The 26,331-nt window shown below is 38.9% G+C and overlaps 1 protein-coding gene across 1 annotated transcript in view; it reads right to left on the bottom strand.

The window, feature by feature from the left end:
- Positions 1-25,308, bottom strand: part of LOC147316080 (receptor-type tyrosine-protein phosphatase epsilon-like) — a 27,023-nt gene extending 1,715 nt beyond the window's left edge. The window contains exons 1-19 of the mRNA XM_086259265.1: positions 25,039-25,308; positions 16,202-16,433; positions 8,178-8,249; positions 7,051-7,147; positions 6,564-6,637; positions 6,008-6,144; positions 5,765-5,855; positions 5,531-5,607; positions 5,407-5,443; positions 5,226-5,323; positions 4,531-4,650; positions 2,976-3,139; positions 2,146-2,281; positions 1,811-1,960; positions 1,254-1,347; positions 806-882; positions 533-667; positions 183-308; positions 1-4 (exon numbers count right to left, since the gene is read on the bottom strand). The exon at positions 1-4 is cut by the window's left edge and continues 148 nt beyond it. Of these exons, the coding sequence (XP_086115391.1) occupies positions 1-4; positions 183-308; positions 533-667; positions 806-882; positions 1,254-1,347; positions 1,811-1,960; positions 2,146-2,281; positions 2,976-3,139; positions 4,531-4,650; positions 5,226-5,323; positions 5,407-5,443; positions 5,531-5,607; positions 5,765-5,855; positions 6,008-6,144; positions 6,564-6,637; positions 7,051-7,147; positions 8,178-8,244 (1,684 nt within the window). The 5' untranslated portion in view covers positions 8,245-8,249; positions 16,202-16,433; positions 25,039-25,308. The remainder of the gene's footprint in view (positions 5-182; positions 309-532; positions 668-805; positions 883-1,253; positions 1,348-1,810; positions 1,961-2,145; positions 2,282-2,975; positions 3,140-4,530; positions 4,651-5,225; positions 5,324-5,406; positions 5,444-5,530; positions 5,608-5,764; positions 5,856-6,007; positions 6,145-6,563; positions 6,638-7,050; positions 7,148-8,177; positions 8,250-16,201; positions 16,434-25,038) is intronic.
- Positions 25,309-26,331: the final 1,023 nt, after the last annotated feature.

Raw genomic sequence — 26,331 nt, 5'->3', positions numbered from 1 at the left:
TTTCCTGGTGTTGGGCAAATCTGATTGTTATTTTCATCTAATTAAAAAATGTAAATGGAATGAAATGACATGAACTTTAATTTGCTTTGATGATAACAGCACAAAGAAAACAGGTTGGGAAATTTGTTCAAGTGAAATGTCAATTTTAATATTGTTAAGTGTTTTAATTAAACATTACGCACTGGTCTGTAGGTGAGAACCATGTCTTTGAGAGTGAAGGTTTCACACTGTGTATCTCCAGTCAGCTCCACCGTATAATCTCCAAATGTTACACTGCCCTCTGATGGCCAATACCGGTAACACTTTTCCTGGTTGAAGAGTTCAAATGGAAACGCAAACAGGCTACAGTTAACTGGTTTATATAGTGTTTGGTTATTGTAACATGAAAATTAATAAAGACAAAACCACAACACACATTGACAATTATGCAAACTGTATGGAAAATAAATATGAAAAATTGAATAATAAAACATGGTTTAAATGTTCAACTCTGCTTTTCAACCTGTACTTTTGCAAGAACACCATACTGTACCTGCTCCCTCTCTTTGAGTTCGGTGAGCATAACGATTGAATGGCATCTCCACTCCCACACCATCCTCCAGAAGTCCTCCACTGTGTGAGACAGTGGGCCCTGGGTTGCGATAAAATAGTCCTTCTGCCTGTAGCCCTGGAGGGCAGATCATCTGGTAAACAACACTTGAGAGTGCAGCAAACATAATATTTTGCATTGTTTGTAAAGGAAACAATGAGCTTTATATATACTTCTATGGGAAATCTATACAGGAGGTCGTGAGGGAGTGCTTACATCAATAAAGGAGGCATTGATGTAGTCAGTGAACTCCTGTCCTCTTTTCACTGAGAGTATTACTCGGTTGAAATCATCTGCAAACAGAAAAAAGGAAAATGAAACTTTTCACAAGTGATTCCTAATAAAATAAAACTTTGAAAGGGCTGACGAAAAAAAAAAAAATCCTAGCCGAGCTAAAACTTTAGCTGTGTTATTAAGGCCAAACGCGCTGCAGTCTATATCTGTTTTCAGTGTAAAAAGTTGTACCCAGGCTTACTTTTCCTACTCCAACTGCAACATAAAGTAAAGATAGAAGCCCAATTTAAATGTCACTGATCACAGAGACATGAGCTGATTATCCAGATATCTGTGTACGGCATCTATAAAATCACCAGCAGGGTGATACTTTGATGTTACTTAGATGTGATGTATTATGAAACTGTTCCGAGTATGAGTGAGTCCTTACACGGAATGATCTGAAGCACACGGTTCTTCTTCATGTTGGCAGGAAGGTTCCCAGTTCTCATGTTCTCCTTCATTATGCGAACGTTGGTCAGCTTCTGATGGGAGAAAACACGCACAGACGGAAATGATGAAAAAGTACATATAGAAAAGTACAATGCTAATAAAGCTGGTGAGTCTTTTTAAAAACAGATGATGCTGGAACATTTCCATACTTGTAACAAGTAAAAGCCAAGAAGCTGGACAAAAAACATTAAGGTAGAGACGAAGAAGAGGTGAAGAAGAGGCATTGGGGAATAATTCCTTCTAGTGTGTAGGGAACTGTGAAGATACTTTGTAGCAAAAATGTGAAATTTTCACAGAGCTACAGTAAATTCTATGAGGCAGATGGTGGTGCCTTATAAAGTTTAGTTGATCCAAAGCATTGTTATTTATGTTACTACTGCCAAGAGCTGCACCCTGGGCAAGTTTTCCATGAAAATATACCCATGCAGGGCGCAGGGTGATGGGCACGATTCATTACTGTCTGAAATGTTTAAGAGAGAGCTTCTTTCTTCATACCCTGAACTCCTCCTCCAGGCCCAGCCTGTCGTGGGGAGCCCTGGTGTTGTGAAGCCTCTGCAGATGGCCCTCCAGAGAGCACACATCTAGCTCTGTATCTCCATACAGATAGTACTCCAGCAGAGCCTGGTAGATAAAGGAGTACTGCATCTAAGAAAGAGGAAGACGAGACGAAGTTATAGAAGTAGTTGCTTTGGTTTGCCAAACTATTTCCCACTATTTTTGCATCACAGACATTGTTGTTTCCTATGCCCTCGCTTGTTTATGCCACGACCAGAGCAGCGAGTTGAGCTGTCAGTCCAAGGTACAACAGGTCGGAGAGGGTCAATACTTACATCTGTCTGGATCAGTTGACAGCGCTGTTCTCGTATTCTGCTCACAAACCCAAAGACATCCACTCTCTGTTCTATGTGCATCATGTCGATCATGCTGTCAATGACAATGAATGTCCCAGTCCGCCCAACCCCGGCACTGTGGAAACACAAACAAGAAGCCTCAAGGTCTTCTCTGTAACAAACAGCAAAGTGTACAGAACACCGAAAAATGTGGTTGGGAAGCGTTGAATGTAACATTTTATTTACATGTGCAAGAGCCTTCACAGGAGTGAATGTATACATACCACAAACACCTGAACATTTCATTTTCTAAGCGCTTTTTTTTTTTTTGGCACAAGTTATTATATTTCTCTTAACATACAAGTCAATTGTGAACAGCTACAACCATATGTAGAAGTACTTCACCTCTGAAGCCCAAGCACAGCCCTAATAAATTTACAGGGGTCATTTCAGCAGACGACACCTCTGGGAGCACAGAGCTTGGATTCCACGGTGGGGTGTTGAGGTCTTTTCAATGGGCCCCATTCAAGAACAACAGTTCCACCTCCCTGAGCACCTGTTGCACCAGTTGCTACAGTTGGCTGCAGATTTCTTTGGTGGGGCTTAACACTGGTTGGTCAGGGAACATATATACACCCTATGCAAGGATTTTTATTCATCCACAATGGGCTTAACTGTAGTTTTTATTAAATTTGTTACCTTTACTCATAACTATGAGCACTGAAAAAGTCTTTCCTGCATCCTAACAATGAAATGCATCAACTCACACCGGATTTATATAACTGTGCTCAGATGCCTTCTTCTGGCTTCCTTTTTACTGCACATTTTACCTGCAGTGCACAACAATAGGTCCAGCGTAGGATGGATTGACAGCTTTGACCTTCTTGAGGAATTTCAGCATGCCGATGGGTGAGAATGGCACTCCGAAGTCTGGCCAGCTGGTAAAGTGAAGCTGGGTGACCAGCCGGGGAGCTCTGGGACCATCGCTGCCCTGCTGTGAAGCAAAGACGCACAAGGTTCATATCGGTGCATAAATAATGCTTTGAAGGCACAAATAAGTCATCTGTCTTTTTATTTTTTACAAAGCCAGTCAACCACAAACTGGTACCTACTAGAAAAGGAACTTCAGTTTTATTGATTTTTTTGTCATTTTGCTTTTTGGGGTAGAATGCAATTATTAAACACTTTGCCTCACTTTCATTTCTCATCGATACTCTAGAGATCAGAATTCCATTCTCTTGAACACTTGGTTGCTTTGTGTTCTGAGAGCTGAATGTTAAAGCACCCAGTCTGTCAGCTTGTACTGAAGAGCTACAGCAGTCACAGTTTTTAGAGTCAGAGAGGATATCTGTGCTCGTCTAGCTTCAGATGGAGAGGGAACAAAGTGAATTTTGGAGTCTGAAGGCTTCGCAGTACACTGAGTTGGCATCCAACTCGACAGTCAAAAAGACAAGAAAAAATACAGATACTGTATGTGTATGAATTTCGAAAGATAAAATGACAGAGCCAAACACTGCATATTAATACAGTTCTCGCTGTATTTTAAATACACCTACATATTTATAATTTATGCTGTGTCTGTTATCTGTAGCCTTTGATATTCTCTAATATGTTTCCATACTGGTTTTTCATTTATTTATTATATTTTGGATCCTATTAACGTTTGCTAAAATGCTCCAATTTCCCCATGGGGACCATTTTTGCACCATCTCACCGCGGCTTAGTTTCATCTTCAATATTTAATAAGAATCTAGCAACTACACACATAGGTTGTTACATTATTACAGTAATTAAGAAGAATATTAAGAATAACTCGTAAAATTACAGTATTACTTTTAAACCATGTGTAGATGTTTAAATAAAAGCAGCAATGTACGTTTATTTTTCCTTTCCTTACAGTACAGTGTTTAACAGCTGCAAAACCATATCACACACGCACACCAGTGTGTGAAATATACTCCTGGAAACACCTACTCTAGCAGGAATTACCACAAAGATGTTTTTCAGTACTTTTGCAGGTGTTTATGCACTATATGCACAAAAGTATTGGGTCACACCTCTTAATTTGTGAATTCAGGTGTTTTCAGTCCCATAGCCACGGCTGTATAAAATCAAGCACCTCGTCATGAATCTTTGTACAATTTCTTCCCTCCTAGATATTTCGCTATCACGTATAAGTGCTACAGTTTTACTACAAGGCAAGTGCTAAGGTGCATAGTGTGTAAAAGACTCCAGCGCTGTGCTGACTTTAAAACAAATAGTTTCTAAACCTCTGTGCACTCTGTGCTTCATGCCATGGTTTACATGGCTGAGCAGCTCCTGTAAGACTAACGTGTAGGTTGTCAGTACATTTGTAGTATGTGTAGATTCACATATTTTACTTACATATTGAACACAGAATTTTCTAATGGTGTAGTCCACTAGTACAATGACATCCTCTAACGCCACCCTGATGTTCCCGTACATCCAGCAGCCTTTTTCTGGCCAGTACTGATAACATTTTTCCTGGTAATGGAGAAAAACAATACAAATTATTTTTGTGGTACTGCAAGGAAAATGAATGCCACTAAAAATGCAGAGGAGCTCATTTGTCCTTGCAATTGTTGCTATAGACATGCATCTCTTTTGTACATACTATAGCTACATATAAAACTATCTATTTGATGTGTGCCTTTTACAAATTCAAAGGCACTCACAGCGACTTTGTGCTACTCTTTCAGTCAATAAGATCTTCACAATGACGTTTCAACTCATTAAATACATTCTCAGACTAATTATCATGAAGCCTCCTAGGATCTTATCAACAATTATTTCATCATTGATCCCCATTGCCTCTATTCTGCCCCATCAAACCTGCTGTTGAGCGCTCAATTGATCATCCCTTTGAGGCTAAATTTAATGCGATGCTAAGTAATCTGCTGGGTGACACTTTGCATGGATTCTCAGTTAAGAGAGGGGGTCGAATAAATTATGTCCATGACTTTGGGTCTTGAGAACTTAAAAGGGTTTTCACTAAACGTGCATCGGAGGCACAGGGATTTTAGATTTCTTTAGAATAATGCAGTGCAGAGAGAGAATACCTCCTTCCTTTCTTTTAAATTCGTCAGCATTACTATAGTTGTTGTTTTCTGTTCCCAAATCATCCGCCAGAAGTCAGCCACTGTCTCAGGTTTTGGACCTGAAACAGAATCAAGAGATGTAGTAAAACCAAAGTGAAAATGGTTATAGACTTGGGTAAGATGAAAGAAAATGTGCATTTACCTTGAGCTGCAATGAATTTGTTCTTTTCTTTATAACCCTATGTGTGAAAAAAAAAAACAGTAGTGAATGAACATTTTGATGAGGAATTTTATTCACTTTATAGCTTAACCTAATTACTACTCACATCTATGTAAGATGCATTTATGTAGTCTGAGCACAAGTGTCCATCGAGATGACTTAACACCACCCTTGAATGATCGTCTGTGGAACAGAGGGGAAAAAAGGTAAATAAAAGTGGTTCTTAATTTTCATTTCAGCCCACAGCACGTTTCCTTATGTTGGCTATCAATAAGTCTGCAAGCCAGAGGGCTTTTGCAGAAATACTGTCTCCAACTGCAGAATATAGATCCTCACTCACATGGTAAAATATTTGGATATCTGTTTTTCTCTCTGTTGTGCTCTCTGCTCGCCTCCTCAAAGGACCCATGGTGGTAGTAACACGGCAGTGACTATAAAGAGAGAATCCAATCCTCATGAGATAAAAATAAAGCCACGGGTACAAAGGCTGCTAACATATAATCTTAGTACTGTTTTTGTACACTTTTTGCTGTATGGTTGCAGAACAAAGATCTCAATCCACACCAAATAAATGCATGCTTACATTGAACTCTTCTCTGAAGAGCTTGCCATCATCTGCAGAGCGTATCCGGTACTCCTCCTCCAATGAGTCCAAAGGGATAGGGAAGTACCTCTTGGATGGTGAAGGAGATCTGGGGAGGAGGACCACTGTCTGCTCTCCTGTGGTTAAAAGAATATATGGTGGTCAGACTGCTAATGTCTCCCTGTAGAGAACATTACAAGCTCTTACAGCACCTGCAAAAACAAGCCTGATAGCTATTAAGATTTCCTACTTCAGGGGGTATATCATGACAGAAATGATTTCTTAAGCCATAAACATGCCCCTGCTGCACAAAACTGTCTTAACTCAGAATTTGGCCTTTCTGTTTATTTATGTCGTTTTTTTTACTTGAAGTGAAACTTCATATGGTTCCCTACAGGGTAAGAGCCTTCACAGCTACTTTGGACTCCAGATCGTGAAATCTTTCTTGTCCATAAAGAGACTGAATTTATAAACCAAATAAAAAAAAGGCTTAAAAAGCAAAAAGGTTGCTTTATATTTTCATGCAGTGGTTATATTGAGTACAGCACCAACGTACCTTGCTCCTCCAAGAAGCCGTTTGGAATTTTTTTATCCACTGAGGTAACCAGAGCTTTCCTGTGGTTTTTGAACCTACGGTAAAGACAGGGTGAGAGGTGAAGAAAAGCACAACCATCTATTAAAGAGAAAAAAAAAGAGCTAAGCTTGATCTCTACAATGGTGCCACTAAGCACATAAGTAAACAACAAATACCAAAACCAATATCAACCATCTCATAGAACCAAAGCTGTTCCTCCTCATGTTGTTGTCAGCTGGCTGGTCAGTGAATGAGTGTCTCTGGCGTGACTTGACCTAGCCGTCTTTGTTTATTGTCTTAGTGGAAGAGCAGCTGTTTATCCATAAGCCACTGCTGACCGCCTATTTAAAAACCACCCCACCCCGATGCCCCAACCTGATGTATTCACCCTCATGCTCGCGCACATACACGTGAAAAGGGAGCTGGAATGAGTGAGAAAGTGTTAATGTGTATGTACAGATTTATTCACCGCAGGCAGTAGATTGTCAGCAGGACAACGATGATAAGAAGAAGGGATAAAACCAGTGTTGAAGGCAACACATGCACACCCTGATGGGTGGAGTTTCCTAGATAAAAAAAACAAAGTGAACAACATATATTAGTTTACAACAAAACAAGCTTTTAATCTAGATATCACATATTACGGAATTTACTATATCTGGGATGTCAAGAGCCACATGTAGTCCACTTTGATCCCTTTCTGTCAGTGTGAAGACATTTTTTTTATTGTTGATTTTTTATGTTTTTTATTTTGTCTGTTTTTTTTTTTTATATCTATTATTAATCTATTACTTAACTACTTGTCAATGGGGAGCTCTTCATGAGTAGGAAAAGCTATAAAACTTATGAAAATACAGTCAAAAGTCCAAAATCTATGCTTGCCTTGACATTTTCCAAAGCCATCCAGCTGGCCAGATTGGAGTCTTTGCTCAGCTGATTCTGGCCCCCGGGGCTTACTGTGTGTTTGACAACCTTGGACTATAATAAAGAAATATACTGCAAATACATTATTTGCACATGAAGCAGAGCTTCGGTTGAAATCAGTTTTTTTTAACCTTTAAAGAGCACTCATTGACAATTTATTTTTTCCTTGTTTTATTTAAATTTAATTCAAATTAATTTGTAAAGTGGTTTTAAGGGCATTTCCTGGACTATTTTTTACTGGAAGTCACTAATCACTGTCTAGAAATAGTGCAATTTTGTGCTAATCTAACTGGTGCTAGTATAAGATTTGACAGACAGACGTGAAAATGTTCAGTCCATCTAACTTAAGAAAGAGCATTATTATGTGAAATGTGAATCTCTTCTTTACAGCATGACTTTGTACATTTTTTGAAAAATTGTAACTGAAGCCATAAATGACAATGGTGCATAAAATAGAGTAAAATATAGGGTAACAGAAAAGATCAGCATATATGTCTTAAGTTTGTTTATTAAATCATAAGGTACGAGATATACAAGTTCGAGTAACGTTGAATTCAAGTCAGTTTATCTGGTTTTCCTTTATATGTGAAAAGAAAAATCGTATCCTTCTAGAGTCTGGCTTTAACATTTATTTCTTAGACAATATAATTGCTCAGTTGTTTCATCAGTTACCTGCAGTTTGGTTCTCATGAGAAGAATTATTCACAGGAATTGAGATCCCAATCAGAAACAACACCATTGTCACTGTGGATAAAAGAAAAAAAAAAACCCAAAGCAGTCACTTCAACAGAAAAAAACAAAAAATAACAGAATAAATCCTGCAATTCTATACAAACTCCACTAGACGGCACCAAACCGACATGAAATGCACCTACAGCTGGATACAAAACATAGAGGGCACAAAGGGGAGCTGGGCTTTGAAGATGTCTCTCTGCTGAGCAGTTAAAGTACTTGTGGGAAATCTGCTTGCTGTCTTGTCCTGTCAGGCTGACTTGAAAGAGCAGCATCAAATAACCTAATATTCAGACATCAAACCAGAGAGGAGGCCTTAACCCACAGGTGACAGTAACCATATACCCTATGGGCCTAGAGGATTTGGCAGTGGAGCTGAGCTCAAGCAGTATTTGTTCGAGACTATCTTGTTTTGCTGTGGTCTGTTTGATGTACAGCACTATGCAAAGCTTAGCGGCAACAAGACACACGTGTGTACTCACTGTACTTTGTTTTTTTACAAAAGTAAGTTCATGTTGCACATTTAAATAGGTTACACCTCTGCCCCACTGAACCTTCTCCCATATTCTCCATCTTTCACCGTTTCTTTCTCCGCCGAACCATAATTTTACTCTAAACTATATTCTAACTCTTTCCTTTGGCTTTATAGCTGAAAGCTTTTAGTGATGTATTTGGGGCAGAGTGCCACGAGTGTCCTTGCAAAAAGGAAAACAGTATGTCAAATTCCTTACAACTTCATCAGAATTAAATTAATTCCAACACATTATGTCTGTCTTTTTTATCTACAAAGTACCAATTTCTCCAAAATCATATCCATTTCTTCTTTCTTTCCCATCCTCCAAACGAGAGGGCATAAAAATCACAGAATAAATTGAGCAAATGGGGCAAATCTGTCTAAATGGCTTTGATGGAATAAATGGGAGAAGCAAGAATTGAGTGTCCTAATTTATCCTCTGTTCTACCTCCCCGACTTGTTATAGAGGCCACAAGACTGGATGGAATAATTCATTGTGTCAATTTAGTTCTTCTAGAAATGGGTCATCTAGGGGCCTAATTTGTGATGTTTGAGAGAATTTTTTGCACATAACCCAAGGGGGGTTTCATATAACTATGGCTCCCAAAGCTTTTGTAGAAAACTGAGCTACATAATAACCCTCTAACAATGTTCCCAAAACAAAATGTATGCCAAAACCTATAAATTACTATTGGACAACAATTAAGTGGCTGTGTTTTGTTTGTATTTCAATTTCTCTCTGCAGCAACACGCTACACAACACCTATGATCGAGACACACATTTACACAGAAAGTTGAGGCTACTGTGCATTTTTTTTACCTGAATAATCCCCAGGAAGACAAATCAAATAAATCCACCCAATCAATGGCCCAGAAGCATGACTGTGTGCAATGCACATACGCTCACTGCCTTTTCACACGTACGCATGCCTGCACATAATGTACGCCCCACAGCCAAAGGCAATGTGTTGCATATGTGCAGCACTCTGCCGAAGGAGCCACTTCTCTACCCAGTGTTAACAAGCTGACAGTGCCAGCACCTGTTCCCCGCTCTCCCCCACGAGGCAAGTCACATTCGCTCACATCGTACATCCCGCAACTAGATGTTGTAAGGCATATTGCGCGTATGGGGGTCACCGCACAGGTCATTGCATATCTGTCATATTCTGGCAGCTCCTGTATATACACCGTATAGCCAGGAAATAGGAGAAAAGAGTTTCATTGTGAAAAGATGTCAAATGCTCTGTTACCTTGAGCAAAATCGTAAAAAGAAGAAACAGTAAGTCATATCTTTTTGTATCACTAAAGGGAAAAGCAGAAGCGGAAAATAGAACAGTGTGAATGAATTTTAAGATAAGATAAGCAACTCTAGTGTGACCAACAGAGGAACAGCACAGCTTATATGCTGTACTGACACGCTGTAGCATAACAAAAACACGCTTATAACTTTTTAACCTTACGGCTGGCGGTATATATCATAATTAGTAGACCCAGTCATTTAACCCTCATAGAAAGGGGAACCTGTCCAGGGTGTACCCTGCCTCTCGCCCTATGACAGCTGGGATATGCTCCAGAACCCCCCGCGACCCTGAAAAGGATAAGCGGAAGCATGGATGGATGATTGTGTCATTCCTAGCAGGCATTGCATCGTTCACTCCAGATGCCTGCTTTTTCTCTTTAATGAAATACTTGCAGCAGTGCGATTACTTCAACCTGCAGCACCTGTTTGACATAAATGTTCCCAGGAAATAAAATTATACTGCATCACTTATGTTGGGAGTGCAGACGCAAATCATCCCATCCATGCATGATGTAATGCAACGATTCAGAACGCACGTATGCATTATTCATCAGTGATCCACTTTGCTTTGTGAGCACAGAGGAGACAATGATCAGCACATGAAAATAAATGTGTGTGGCAGCTGCAGAAACAGACCCTGCTGGATTTCAGCAGTATAAACTTCAAATCACTCCCCTCCTAGAGTTATGATATCCTAAAAGATCTATTTCCAACAATAAAACAAAGAAAACACAAAATAAAGCAAGAAAAAATGTTGCTAACCTGGGTAAGAGAATTTCCTAGTTCTGTTATCAAAATGATTGTCTTCACTCTTAATTAGTTTTGTATTTATCCTCACAGATGTGGCCAGGCAATGTCTTCTTAAATAAAACAACAGCTGTATGAAGCCACCACAAATATGTTCCCTATTGTTGCTGTTTATTTGAGCAAATGCTGGTGAAGAATTTAACATATTTTAAATAAAGCAGAGCATCACATCTCGAGGCTTACCATCTGACGTCAGTTAAACACCTTTTTGTAAATAATTTATTATATTCACAGATCAGAGAGAATAAAATAATATGAAGGTTTTACAAAAATCTGATTTTCTTATTTCTATCGATTTCTGTAGATAGATACAGCAACTTCAAAATTATTTATGATAGTCCACATTTCCTAGGCATGGCTCTGGGGTGGGGCTCTTGTGGTCCTCTCATGAACAGGGTAACTTGCTCACTTTATTTGCTTTCTTTACATGGGGGTTCACTGAATTTGTCTTCTTCTGGCCCCTCACCCAGGAACAATCTGCCGTGGGAGAGCCTATCAGGAGCAAATTGCCCCAAGCGACACAGCTCCTGGGGTCACTAGGGTAAAAAACCTCCCCAAGGTGGCGATTCAGCTACGGCCACAAGCTGTGACTATAGGACTGAGGTTCCAGAAATGAACGACCTCCGAAGGGCGTCTGGGCTCAGTTCTAGTGATAGGATAAGGAGCTCGGTCATTCTGAACGGGTTAACAGTGGAGGTGGTACTCCTCCTCCAGAATGTCTCCCAGGTGCCTTCTAAGTGAGATTATATCTCTCGGTTACCTTGGGAATGCCTCAGGATCGCACCCAGATGAGCTGAAGTAGGTAGCCTTGGGAGAGGGAGGCCTGGGATTCTCTGTTTAAACTGCTGGGTCTGTGACCCAGACTCAGATAAGCAGGACAAAGATCTGTCTGTCTGTCTGTCTGTCTGTGTGTGTGTGTGTGTGTGTGTGTGTGTGTGTGTGTGTGTGTATGTATATGTATATATATATATATATATATATATATATATATATATATATATATATATATATATATTAGGGGTGCAACGATATTCGTATCGATATTGAACCGTTCGATACAGTGCTTTCGGTTCGGTACGCATATGTATCGAACAATACAACATTTGTAATTTATTTTATCAATTTTCCTTCTGACGATGCTGTCTGTGTTGAGCGCTCAGTGAATCTGTGTTCGACTACTCCGCCTAGGCTGCACTGTCCAGCGCAGATCCACTGAGCGCTCAACACAGACAGCATAGTCAGAAGGAAGAGCGCAGGGCACCTCCCCCACCCTCATTCAGATCTGGCGTTTGGAATTATTTTGGTTTTCATGTGACGTATGACCCTGAAGGTAAGCGAGTCATGGACTAAAGTAAAACAGTATGTTGGATGTGCCATGCAATGCTCAATTACATTGGTGTGAACTAGTGTGCTAGCGCAGTTAGCTCGTTAACGTGTTGGCCGTCTAGCCCCATGCACAGAGCGATCGGCGGTAGCTCGTTAACGGAGATTTGCCGTGTTGTGGCGTTAAGGTCATTTCAACGAGATTAACCTGAAAGCACTAGTGGGAACACGACGAATTTGACTGCACATTTACGCCGACATCATCCTAGTGCAAAGACAAGTGGAAGCAGACAAAAAAAAGCAAGCATGCTACTAACTTTAGCCGAGTCATTTAGACAGCTGTTAGCACATGATTCTCCTTATGCTGCTGAGAATATAGCCCAGAAGAAGCGGATAGTATAGCTTTTATTTTGGAAAGAGCCATTTCTCTGTAATAAACTCTCTTTTCCAAAGATGAGTGATTCCTCAATCAGATACAGGGCTTGCAATATCGCTAGCCCGACGTCCCGGAGCTAGCGATTTTTTCAGTCGGGCTACCAAAATCTATCTCTGCCCTGCCCATCGGGCTATTGTAGGAAAAATATATGTCAATGCTTTTGCATTCTTTCAGAAATGTAGCTGGGTAATTATGTCATTGGCATCGGTGAGCCACTGTCAATATGTGACATATTGAAATCGCGTTTGAATTTGCGCTTGTTTTTTTGCTTTCACTTTGCAATCGTGCGAACTGTGTATAGAGAGCGACAGCACTGATCTGTGAGTGATGATAATTTGTGCACCAATTCCTCTGACATCGTCTTATTAATCGTTAGCTTACTATGCAAACATGACAAGTGAAATCTCCCGCAGCTTAAACATGTGAGAGGTTGATCGCGCAGAGAATCGCTGAGCTTATGTGAGTGAGTGTGTAAAAGCATTTCAGTTCTGCTGAGCCAAATAAGACAGGTCAGGGTGAAGAAGTGACAGCCAAAGAAAAGCTTACCACAAAACGGAGAAGTTATGACAAATCAGACTATAAGGCAAAAAGAAAGTGCAGCTTTATGGTTTCATGGACAAAATAATTTCTGTGGCTGCGATATGATGAGCTAAATAACCAGGGCTGCACATAAGTGGTCCGCAGGTGCGCATTCGCTGTCAAAATAAAAAACACGCACAAGGGTTAGGGTTAAATTTAAAAACTGTACTTTTGAGTTAAAATATATATTTATAATTTTAATAAATGACAAATTAAAAATGCATGAACATTTTTTTGTATCGAAAAAATATCGAACTGTGACACCAAAGTATCGAACCGAACCGAACCGTGAATTTTGTGTATCGTTGCACCCCTAATATATATATATATATATATATATATATATATATATATATATATATATACATACATACATACATACATACATATATATATATATATATATATATATATGTATGTATTTATTATTATATATTGATTTGTCCTGACCCAGACCCAAATTGTAATATCTGTCAACTGTAATGCCCATTCATGCAAGCATAATGATTTTTAGATTATTTGAGTCATCCTGTTTCCATAATGTGATGCTGTGCTGCTATTCATAATTATGGGAGAGTGAGTCTACAGAAAAAAGGAGAGAAAAGGAGAAAAGATACATACAAATTAGACTGACTTGTGAGGCCACTTGTATCTCTCAAATCTTTTAAGTCAGTTTCTGAGTGTTCACACGGAAACTGAACATTTCATTCATGCACTTCCTCTGTGGTCACTGTTTTTGCTCTGTTACTTTAGTATATATACTCTCATATATACACTAGTATGAAACAAACAATAGATTTCAGCTGTTTATTTCTGTGTAATCTATTCAACATGAGCTGGCATTTACAGCAGGTTTTAACAGACAGTCTTTAATACAATGCTACTATTTAAATTTGCTGACGTCAACCATGTCTATTGTTGCACATGCAGTATGTGCTACTCAACCCTGATTCAGTATCTGCATAAATCGGTTAGTCAAACACATCTGTTTCTGCTCATACAGCTTTTCTTTTCTTTAGTAAAGTCAACACTCGACTTTCCTTTCACTTGATTTCTGTGCCGTCCATTTCAGCAGCACACTGTCGATGTCAAATGCATGCAGATAAACTGATTTTTAATGTAAATGCAGTTTACTGTGTAGTTTACCATGACCACCTGCCTAGCCACTGTGTGGTTAAAGGCTAACAGCCTAAAGCCTCTGTGACTGTACTTACATCAGCATGCTATAACATGACCAAAATGACAGCATTAACATATCTGCAGCTCTCTTTCAGGCTCGCCACAGCAGATCATCTCCCTCTATTTCACCCTATCCCTAACATCTTCATCAGTCACAGCAAACCTCTGCATTTCCTCCTTCCTTACATCCATTAATCTTCGCTGAGGTCTCCCTCATTTCCTACTTTGATCCCACTTTTGTCTTAGTTTAGTTTTGGCACTTTAACAGCCAACACAAGCCGCCCTTTTCTTTTATACCATTTGACTTCATTTCCTGCATTTGGGCTCTACACATGCTATACTGTGACAGGTTTCAAGGTATTTAATCAAATATAGTTAACTACATAATAACCAATGACAGCAAGTGCCTTTACATTGCCTCCCAATGCACTCTCCAAATGCCTCCAACTGATCCAATTAAAACCAACTGTAATGTATAGTCTGCCATTTGGAGGATAGCTAGCATGCTGGCATTTGTAATTAGTACTATGAAAGAAAATGTGAATGTCTAAAATGTATTTGATGTCAAGGACGTTGGGGCATTTCACTCATAAATGGTTCGTTTAAGCATTATTCACCCCAAATGACATTCAGATCAACATTGCCTCTGGACACTTACAAAGTATAGCACTTTCTTCTATTTCATTGGGGTTATTTACTTTTTAACTACAGTTGACACTCTATATTACAACTACGCAGTATGTATGTCTGGTTAACAAATAGCAGGTACACCGAGCTGACCCTGCTGAAAGCTTACTGCTACTGAAAACACTACTGCTTTGAAAAATGCATGCATTTGTAAATTATTCAACATGTTCCATCAATGACACTGTGTAGAGGGCATCTATGGCTGTTTGCCAGATGCAGTGCTAGAGAAGAGCAGTGCATGACTATATATATGTGCCCAACACAGCATTTAAAGAATATGGATAGTATTTACTGCAAACTTAACTTTAAAAAAAAAAGAAATATAAAAACTGTTCATAAACAAAAACAAAAAAATCCAAATAGATAGCTACATCCAATTGTGTCTCAGTTTCCTCAGATCGATAAAGATTCCAAGACAGATTCACATTGTGTGCTCAGCATGAAAGGATAAAAAGGATAAAAAGATTTTTTTGGTTTCCAGGGAACAGAAGAACAAAGGCAGTGCAAAAAAAAGAAAGAAACGAATACCAGAAACAGCCACCACTTCCGTTGTCAAGCGCCAAGGAAAAGGATGGAATGAGAGCACAAACACATGTCAGTAAAGTGTGACAGCAGAGAGGCAGGAGACATGAAAGAAGAGATGAGATGAGAAGAGGGAGGAGAGGAGTTGAGCCTCAGGAGATAAATGTCAAGATTCTGGGTTCACAGATAACAATCATAATGGAAGACATCCTTACTATACAGAGGTAGTAAAAAGAATGATGCTTCACAGGTTTGGGGAAATCACTGCCATATCTTTAAATGCAACTTTTCAAAATACACCTGTCACAGATTTTATGAAACATCATATTACAACAGCTTTTTTTTTTTTTTTATCAGAAAGACGTTTAACCTAACAGTGGGAATCCTATTGTATCTTTATCTCAATGTTTAAACCATGTTTACAGCTCAAATCCCTGCCTGTTGCATAGTAATGACTGAAAGAATCAATTTGGAGAAACAATTTGAAATTAAATTAGTCTCATCTACAAAGAGGACACAGTCATCATTTCATTATTTCCTATTAATGAATTGAATTGTAATTGATCCTCTAAAAGATAATTGACCTGCTCTGTGGTCAGATGCAATAAAAGACTTACACTTCCAAGCAAAGCCACACTGATCTGCTTTCAGCTGACTCGTCAGTCCATACCAACCATGTGATCCTAGTTCCTTTTCCTTTTCTCTGTTGACTTTATGGGGGTTTTCTACCCAGTCCTTCTCCTACACATCATTTAAGACACCGATAATAGTGTTGAATCAAGAGATCACAGAGGTCGTTGGCAGTGCCTGAGGTTACTCTCAGCTTTGGATCAAATCACAAGAGAAAACCTGGAAAATAAAGCAAAAATACAATAGTTAGACACGTATTAACCATCCTACTGTTATGCAGTATGTACTGTATTATATTCTGAAGCAATAATGAATGTAGCTTTTCTATGACTCATGTTTTACAGATGACTCAAACACATGAGAAATGCACGAGTGCAAAATAAAAGGCAGGGTTAATGAGTAGGGTTTGCATCTGTAAAATACGCCAGAGAAAATGAATATGCATTGCATTTAATCAGCTGAATGAGTACGTGTATCTGCAGCTCTCTTTACTGTGCATGCCCAGCATTCATATACTGTATTGTCCTCTCTTCTATAACATCCTACTGCAAGCCAAAACTGTTAAGACGTTAATGATCTCTGACCAAACATATCTTCTTCAATTCCAACAAGGTGTTGGTTACAAACAGGACTGTCCAATAAAGTTGTCACCACACACGGCCTTGTACCCGTCCACAGATGTGCCTACACAATAATAACCACCACACAAAATGTGTTGGAATTATTTCTTTACTGTTTTCACAAAGATATAAAAGTGATGATATTCTATTGTCTTGAAGTCAGAGAAAGAAAACATGGCCTTTTTGCGCACTCACTCCTACTTTACCGGTATTGCACTGCCCACAGGTGTGAGACACAAAGGCATATTGTTAACACTTGCCACTGTAACGCAGCTTAATAGAGTACAAGGAGAAGAGATGAATTAGTCACCTTATCCAGCTGGATAAGCTCACTCAGTCCGTCTGAGCTGCGGTGAGGAAAATAAATGAACAAGGTTTGGAAAACACCTCTTTTACCCCTTGAAGTAGGAGCAAGTTTTCCAAGTGCTTTACAGCTGCTGGCATTTTGACCTGAGAACTGCAACGCCTTTGTATCTGAGACTTTGGTAATCAGTAATGGTTTTGAACTGCATGTCTATAAAGATGGAAGATCTTCAAGAAAAACACCATAGTTTTTCTGTTTTTTCAAGGAACACAGATACCAAATTAACCACTTCCCGAACAAGATAGTGTCACAAAGTAACTTAACAGTATTTTAGCTGACAGGTTTGTCATTGCAGTGAACTTATTAATTTCCCACCAAGGATATTAAATTTGTGCGTGTGCTTCTTAAAGGCTCTATAGGCCTTATATATGCCACTAAAACAATTATGTGCTATATTGTTTTAAAGTCCCAAATGGACAGACTTTTAAATCTATAAACACTGGGACAAATTAAAAAGATTTTTATTACTAAAAAGAAAGAACTGGCAAATGTAAATAATATGTCAATTAGAAGACTGTGTCCTTATAGCACTCCTAAATCTGTATTTTGTTGGCTGGCATTTCCAGAAGAAGTTCAATTCTGGAGACATTCGGTGACAATACAGCTAGAATGAGACTGACAGATCATTTCAGGTAATATGTTTTTGCCACTTTAAACCAGTTAGTAGATTTGATTTTATCCTGCCTGGTTAACACACTCGAAGCTGAGCTCCTTGGGGCTTTCTGGTAGAAATCCCAGCTGTCTATCTATAAAAAATACTGTTTCAGAGGGTTTAAGAAAAGTGTAGTTATTAAGCAGTGGTAAAAAAAAAAAAAAAAAAAGATATTAATGATGGATAAAAATAGGTAATGTGTTATACTGAAGTTATACACGCTAAAGAATTATGTTGGGTTTTTCACAATGTAATATATTATTATGAATGTTAAAAAGGCTGAGTTAAATTATAATAGGTATAAAAAATGTATGAAATGTGCTAAGTTATTCATACTGTATTTCATGTGTTTAAAGGTCTCTTCGGAGATAGTTAGACAATCATTTTCAACTTTTCAGCCTTAGTATTTTGGTCCTTTCAGCCCTGAACATTCAGTCCAAAGAAAAGCGAGACATGCTCAGAGCATGCAGTTTATTCCAGGCAAAAGCACTTTCTGTGCCGCCCTGTCCATTGACTAACAGAGGAAACATGCACGTCATTAAAATTTGATGTGAGTGCATCATCACCCAGCACTGTGTGATTCAATCATTAATTCATACCACAACAGGCAACCCTGGGAACCGTAGCTAAGCAGTTTTGAAGTAAATAATCTGTTCATTATTATCATTATCATCATTATTATTAGTAGTAGTAGTAGTAGTAGTAGTAGTAGTAGTAGTAGTAGTAGTAGTAGTATTATACTGTGATGAAAATATTTATAATCCCCATTCAAAAATGATGGGTGCTTTTCACATGCTCTCGATTTTAAATGATCATGCTATTCAAATCCTGCTTTCCTAAGCCATTAATACAAAATTGATGGCTTTGATATCTGAGGCTCATGCGGTTCCCTGTTATGATGACTCCTTGATTTCATGTTTAAAGTAGGTCTTCGGAGAGCATATAATGTCTGCAGGCACCTTCATTCATAATGCTTAGTGTGGAGAGCCAGCTGAGGTTGTATTTTGCTAGTTGTCGGTTGGAAAATTTGATTTCACGCAGATCACACGGCCTGTCTGTTTGCAAATTTGATTTCATTTGTGTGTGGGGCTGCCCACTGAAAAACTGCCAGGACGACAAGACAAAATGCTGATTTTGCAGCAAGAGAAAAAGGATGTTAGAATGCCTCCTATGTGTTTATTTAAAGCATAGCGAGTTTGAGGCTTTTCATAACCTCTCTGCTCACACTAACCATAAACCTTTAACGACTTGCTCATTGAGCATGTCAGTATGGCCTGAGCCTAGAGCTGGGCGATATGAGATTTTTTCATATCACGATATGTTTTTTTCATTTCAGGCGATAACGATATCTATCACGATATAAGCCAAATAACTATATTTGTAAGATTTAAATGTGCCGTTGCTCACAAGTAAAATGTGAAATAATCAGCAGCTGGTTTTTATTTAAATATTTATTTCCCATAATAAGTTCAACAGGGTAGATGTACTTAAGGAACATGAGACTTTTTCAGATAAATAAAAGGCAAATATTGCAAACTACACAAAAGGCAGCCGCTAAAGCGTTTAAGTTTCAAAATAGAACAAACGAAACAGACTAAATTGTCAATTCCACTTAGAAACAAAATATTAATTCTAAAAATAAATCTTAGTTTGTTTTACAGAAGATCAGACAAAACTGACTAACTTTTGTCAATATCAAATAAACTGAGAACTAAAAGGAAATTCTCAATCTCTCCTTGTTGTATAGCTGAGCTTTTCAAACAGTTTTAACAGTTACTTTAGTCTGACAAAAGCCGAATGACGAATTAGCGCTTCCAGTCAGAGACTGAGGCTACGTCCACACGTACACGGGTATTTTTGAAAACGGAGATTTTCCGTTTTCGTTTTAAAAAATAATCCTGTCCACACGTAAAGGCAGAAATGAAGGAAAACGCTGCTATGAACATGCCAAAGCAGCAGGTGGCGCTAGATTCCTAACCGTGCAGAAATGTTGGCCAATCAGAAGTCTAGAAGCCTCGGTGGGAAAAAGTAAACAAAGCTGGGGCATAGAAGCTAGTGATGGGATTTCCGGCTCTTTTTAGAGAACCGGCTCTTTCGGTTCGGCTCACTAAAAAGAGCCGGCTCTTTCGGCTCCGAACCAGCTCTTCAGGTTGTTTTGTTGCTTTAATTAATTTATTATTAACAGTATTATAAAATTATGCACAAAAGGAATTACTAACGTAAAAAAAGTGGTTTTATTTATATATGTTTATATATAAATATATGCGGTGGTCCCTAGAGACAAAACACGTACAAACTCCAAGACACATTTCTAGCATGAACTGAACTTCCAAAGCAGAGCTACTAGATCACTTAAATTACACAATTGAAAGCATGTGTGTATTGTTTGTGTATTTATACACAGGCACTCATATATATTCAAATAATTAAAAAAAAAATGTTCATTTACCTGTTACTACCACACAACAAATCCAGTCATTGGTACTTGCTGGCTTGTGTAGCCACTCGGTAACAAAAGTTCAACACTGCCCCCAGCATCCTGGAGCACTTCTGTTGTCTTTTGTACGTGTTTTGAGTTTTTATGTGCTTCTGAGTTTTTACGTGTTTTGGAGTTTGTATGTGTTTTTACGTGTTTTGGAGTTTTTACGTGTTTTGGAGTTTGTACGTGTTTTTACGTGTTTTAGAGTTTTTACGTGTTTTGGAGTTTGTACATGCTTCCGAGTTCGTACGTGATTTGAAGTTTGTATGTGCTTTATCTCTAGGGGCCACCGTAAATATACTTTCATTTATTCACTCCACATAAAATGTAATAAATAAATCATATAATACAAAAATCAACTATTCACATTTCAACTTTTAACTATTTAAATTTTCAGCTTTTTCCTTTTACAAATTTAAAGTGAAACAACACAAAACACTGCAAACCACAACACAATTAAATATAAATTAAAATATGAAAACAAAAAGAAACATGCACATTCTCTGTCAAATGGACCTGCATGAATAAACTTTCTGAATCCTTTATCATCTGCAACTGAAAATAGTTGTGGATGATTACTATACCTTTCTAATGTGACGTTGTTGTCCCTGGCTCTCTTTCTCTCTCTCCCCCTCTGGATCTGTTCCTGTGCTACTGAGTGTAACTACTGCCCCTCCCCCCTCTGCCCAGCGTAAAGCACAAGGCTCGCATGCTGAGTGAAGCAGAAAAAAAGTGCGAGAGAGGGTGAGAGAAAAAAAACAAAACAAAACACACGTGACGGCTCGCGATAAGGAGCCGGCTCGCGTCGTTCACGTCAAAGAGCCGGCTCTAAGAGCCATTTCGTTCGCGAACGACCCATCACTAATAGAAGCAGAACCGAGTCGTATGTGTGGAGGGACAGTAACTGTGTGTGTATGTAAGCATTTAAACACTGCAGAGAGTAGAATCAACAGTAACAGTATTGTAGAAATCCATTTCACCGAAACAATAACGTGGCGCACAGTGTGACGCATGCACCAGTTTATTGTATTTCCAGACTTGCTTTCGGCACAATTTACAGTGCATGCTACTCTGTTTTTTGTCAGACTTGAAATAGCCGAAATACCTTCACACTACGGAACTTCTTTGGCTCTTCCGTTCGACAATCTCTCCGGCATTGGAACCATCATCTGTTTTCTCTTCGGTCACGCTCGGTTGATTTTTCTAGTCGGCACACTCATTTCCTCCATTACGTGCTGGCTCTATTACCCGCTGGCTGCTTCCCAAACAAACACACGTGCGGCTTGGCACTTGTGCTGTATGTAACAAGTCACGTGACGTGACGCTGCGGCTGTGATTGGTTCGGCTCTGCGCTACTTAATTTGGATTGGCTGACCTTTTTTTTTTTTTTTTTTTTTTAAGAGGACAAGAGCAGCGAGGTCTATCGCGATAGCTTAATTTCTCTATCGAGTAAAAGTTATATCGCGATACATATCGTTATCGTTCTATCGCCCAGCTCTACCTGAGCCTCAAACACCAGTGCTTTGAAATTAGCAATTAATATTATTTTAAATGTTATTTTTATACACCCATATGAGAGAATGAGCAGAGTAATCTCCAGCCTGCAGTTTGAGGACACTGAAAGTGACACTTCTAGGGCACACTATAGGTAAAACCAGGGACAAGCGATGATAATCACTGCAATTACAGCATCGCCACTCGTTCTTCTGCTGCTCAGCCAAGGATAACGAGTTAGCTTATTTTACTGGAGTCCACTACAAGTGGCATAAAGTGTGAGCAAACAGAGCAAAACTGCTTTAGGCTATCATATACTTAAAGCTCAACTTAGAGCGTGCGGTACATATTGCTAGACACATTGTTTTATTTCGTTTTCAGCTTCATTTTGACCCACCAAACTGCTCATCTAATTAATATGGCTCTCTTTAGATTTGCTTGATGCAGGTGTATTCTCTGACTCCGTCACCATGAGAGTTGCCTGAAAGAATCTTTGTGTTTAAGTGCAGTGTCTCATTAAAGTGAAAAATGGCTTTCTTCCCCCACTAACAGACAGACTGACAAGGCTAGCACTTCCTCTTCTCACAGCAAGCTGCACCTCAAATCATGGTTTACTTAAGAAACCCTGAGTGAGCATGGCAAGTAGCCGAGCTTGAAACAGACTCTGTGATTATATCAATTCTATAAACAAAAAACAGACTTGAGTGATGAGATAAATTTGAGCAGGCTTCTTTGTTTTAAAAATGGTCTGTCAAGATGTAGACTTCTTAATAAATAAACGTGTATAGGTGTGCCTTAAGTGCATATGTAAGAATGACAGTCACTGTCATTCGACACACTTCATCATAATCATGACTGAAGAAGGTGCGGTCATCTACACACAACTGTAATGGTTTATGAGGTTATGAGGTCTCTTGCAACCAATTGGTCCAAAAAGCATCTCATAGTGCTAAGTGCACACATGCAATCCATAGAATGAAATATAAGCTTCTTTTATCAGTATAAAATATAATGTCAACAGCAAGGTTAGCCCATTTCGATAAGAGAACAATAAAGCAGCTGCACAAGCGCCAGATAAAACGAAGTTGGACTTAAGTAAGGCAACATAGAAGGGTTGCTTTGCACAAATCCTCACTGGTTTCACTATAGATATATATATCTGCATGAATCACAGGTTTTCTCTACATTAATATATAATAGATTGATACAGTACCTTAAATATGATATCATTTCCAATGGTTAGCAACCTCAGCTTCTTTAATCTATGACCTCAGCTAAAGCTTTCCTGGGAGAACTTTTGAACTGGCTGTTAGTTTCAAGTCTTAATGTATCCAACATGATGGGTTTTTTTGTTTGTTTGTTTTTGTAAATTATAATTGCTAAAGTCCAAAAAAGTGACTAAAGAAAGGCATTCTTCAGTATGATAACCAACTCATTAACATACAAGCATGTAGTGTTGTTCAGTTTCTTAGTCGTCAGGACTACCCCTTGATGACCAAGATGGTGAAAATGTTCTGCTCAAGGTGTAACAATGGGACAGTCTGTAAACTATGGATACAAACCAAGTACAATCAACTTTAGAGGACATATGTGCCCACCTTTAAATAGCATATGTATGTAGGATTTTAAAATAAACAAAGTGCATATATTGTTATGTATTAGCCTTATGTCCCTCCAGACTTTTTCTCTATTTTTCTTCACCAATGGTGTTCAGCACTTGTCTCACATCACATGACACCAGCGAAACCCCAAATTAGGTTTTACAAATTCCATCTGAGAGAGCATATGGCAACCACTGAATTGGTCCTCAAGGATGTCACTTTGGGCAAACAATAACAGAAAAGTGGATGATGTTGTAATATTCACTCAACAATAACATGTTTTCTACACATACAGTTGCCATATCAGTGTTCACCACTTCAGTTAATGTTCAGCTTTATAACCAGGCATCCGTTTCATCCATCCATGCAAAACACTTAACATTGGCCATTACTTTCAGCTATGCAAACCTGTTTTAAAAAGGCCAGAATCTACCATTCTTACCTTAGGATACTGAAAAGTCATCATCTGCAAATTAACTTTTTTTTTATTAACATGTGTCTAACTATAGCTCGTGTATTCCCAAGGTGAAAAAGATGTGGGCTAAGTAGCTTGATACTCACCCAACAGATGGGGAATGTGAGGTAATACCAAAATTCCCATTAGCTTTTACTGGCCCATTTAATCAGGGATGGAACAGGAGGTTAGGTTATTGTGAATGAGGTTATGGTGAATGAGGGGCATTTATAATTCATGTTTGAACACAAGGCGTTTGAATCAGAGTTCCTTAATGCAATTATAGAGACCCCATTCTCTCATTCACCCATTTAAATAGTACCATCCAAACATCTTCACCAGCTACATAGAAGCTCCCTGCCCGTACTGTGCTCACTTGTTCTTGATTCCTACTGCAGCATTTTCATATTAGCTCACAATTAGCAAAACCAGCTATTTAATTTCTAAACTGTTATTTTTTAAACTCAAAATCAGAGCACAGCATGTCCTTTCATCAAAACAGCCACATACAAATTAATTGACACATTACTCTCTTCTCACACGATATAGCAAAAACAGATCAAGCTACAGCATGATGTGCAACTGCAAAGGAGCTTAGAGGCCTGCCTACTACTGCATGTGTACTCATCCCTTTATATATATATATTTTCTGTCTAGAGCAGGGAGCTGCTGCAAGTACAAAAACTGTGACTGAAGAATTACCTATACGTAAAATATCTAAATAAATGATTAAAAAAATGCAGATCGCCGTATAATGAATATAAAAGCAATTATTTTATAAATATATATAAATCACATGGGGCATCCTGGTGGTAGCAGGGTGCATGGCATTGCTCCACTAACCCACATTTACTGTAGTCCATGTTGCCAATGTCCAGGAATGACGAAGAAATATAATGTCCAGTCTCCGTGACCTGCAATCCACTCTCTGGATTGCTGCTCTTGCAGATGCTTTTTATGATTTTTGCTTGATGGACAGTGTGATACACACGGGCAGTGGGATGCACGCAAGCTACGCTGACAACCGGGAGCAGCTGGAAAGCTTTGCTTAATAACCGAGGGTAAACAGTCGGTGTTTACGCATAAATACGCAAACGGAATTAAAAATAATAATAATAATAAGCCTGTCTGGTTTCGCTGTGTTTTTTAGCGTATCTTACCGCGGTACTGCGGTGACCTCGCCTCACACGTAGCGGCGGCTGATATCGGCTTGTGTCGTTCTGCACGGTTCGTCCGGACGCCGGTCTCTGCTTATGTCGTTTGGAGAAAAGCACAAAACGCACTCAGTTGTGGAATCATCTGACAGGATCCGAAGAATGCGTTTAGGTTCCCCTGATGATCATGTTTCCAGCAGACCTCTCTGAGGATGTGCTTCCCCCTCCTGCCTGTCTACATGCGCTGAGCCGTATTATGGCAGCCAGAGTGGAGACTGGAGACCCTCCCCCGGGCGCAGAGCAGTATCAGGTGGACGCTCAGCATCCTTCACATTCCTGCATCACTGAGGGATAAAGGGCAGGCCTTTGCATATAAATGCTCAGCCGGCCTTAGTTTGTCTCCTTCCTTATGGTACGTTTTACGGCTGGCATCTTAGGTTGATGTTTGCTCAAAAGAATGCTGAAAAAGCCTTCCTTTAGTATTCTTCTGAGGGTTTTACATTAGGAGTTCAGAAGTGACCTTATTTAACTTTATAATGTTTTCACATATTAACCTCGGCTATATGATGCTATAGATACGACGAATTTCTGACAAAAAGTTTATACATCTTAGTTTTTCTCTCATATTAGCAAGTCATCCAACACTTTATTTCAGTTTTGTGTATAAAGTAATGGAACACTCATGAATAATGCATCATATTGGGTTTATGTGTACACTGGGCATGGTATTTACAAGTAGATGTTAGTGTACAAATTAATATTGCATGAATCATCCCTAATGTATATGTCTTTGTCTTCAGCCCACTGTTGCTCAGAAAATGTTTGCAGTCACATTGCGTTAACATTAAGTCCTGCACAGCAAGTGGCATTTGCATGGGAGTCATTATGACTCATGAGCTCCAAGGTAAAAATTTGAAGGGCGTCTGGGTAAAGTGTCTTTCATACCCGTAGATTTGAAGGTAAATTTTAAGTATGCAGAGGCTGTTGAATATTATGGTGATGATAATGACCTTTTGTACATATAAAACAAACAAACCAATATGTAGACATACATATATACACACATACGTGCATATACATGTATACATAAATATGTATACGCATACATACGCATGTGTAAACAAGATCAACAAAATCTACATTATAAGAATTAGTTGTGACAAAAATGTGCCTCTTAAAGATATTCTAATGGAATAATCCTCCGTGGCATCATAACGTGAAAACATTTAATATAAATGGGCAGCTTTGCTGACCTCTTGTGGAAGGTATATCAGTTAATACAATAATAAGTCTTAAGCT

This window comes from Aulonocara sp. 'chitande type north' Nkhata Bay, linkage group LG13 (assembly GCF_057382095.1).
Source record: "Aulonocara sp. 'chitande type north' Nkhata Bay isolate Kocher_YH1m ecotype deep benthic linkage group LG13, A_spYH_male_GT1.1, whole genome shotgun sequence".
In the NCBI taxonomy this organism is placed as follows: domain Eukaryota; kingdom Metazoa; phylum Chordata; class Actinopteri; order Cichliformes; family Cichlidae; genus Aulonocara; species Aulonocara sp. 'chitande type north' Nkhata Bay.
This window is presented reverse-complemented; position numbering and strand designations above follow the sequence as displayed.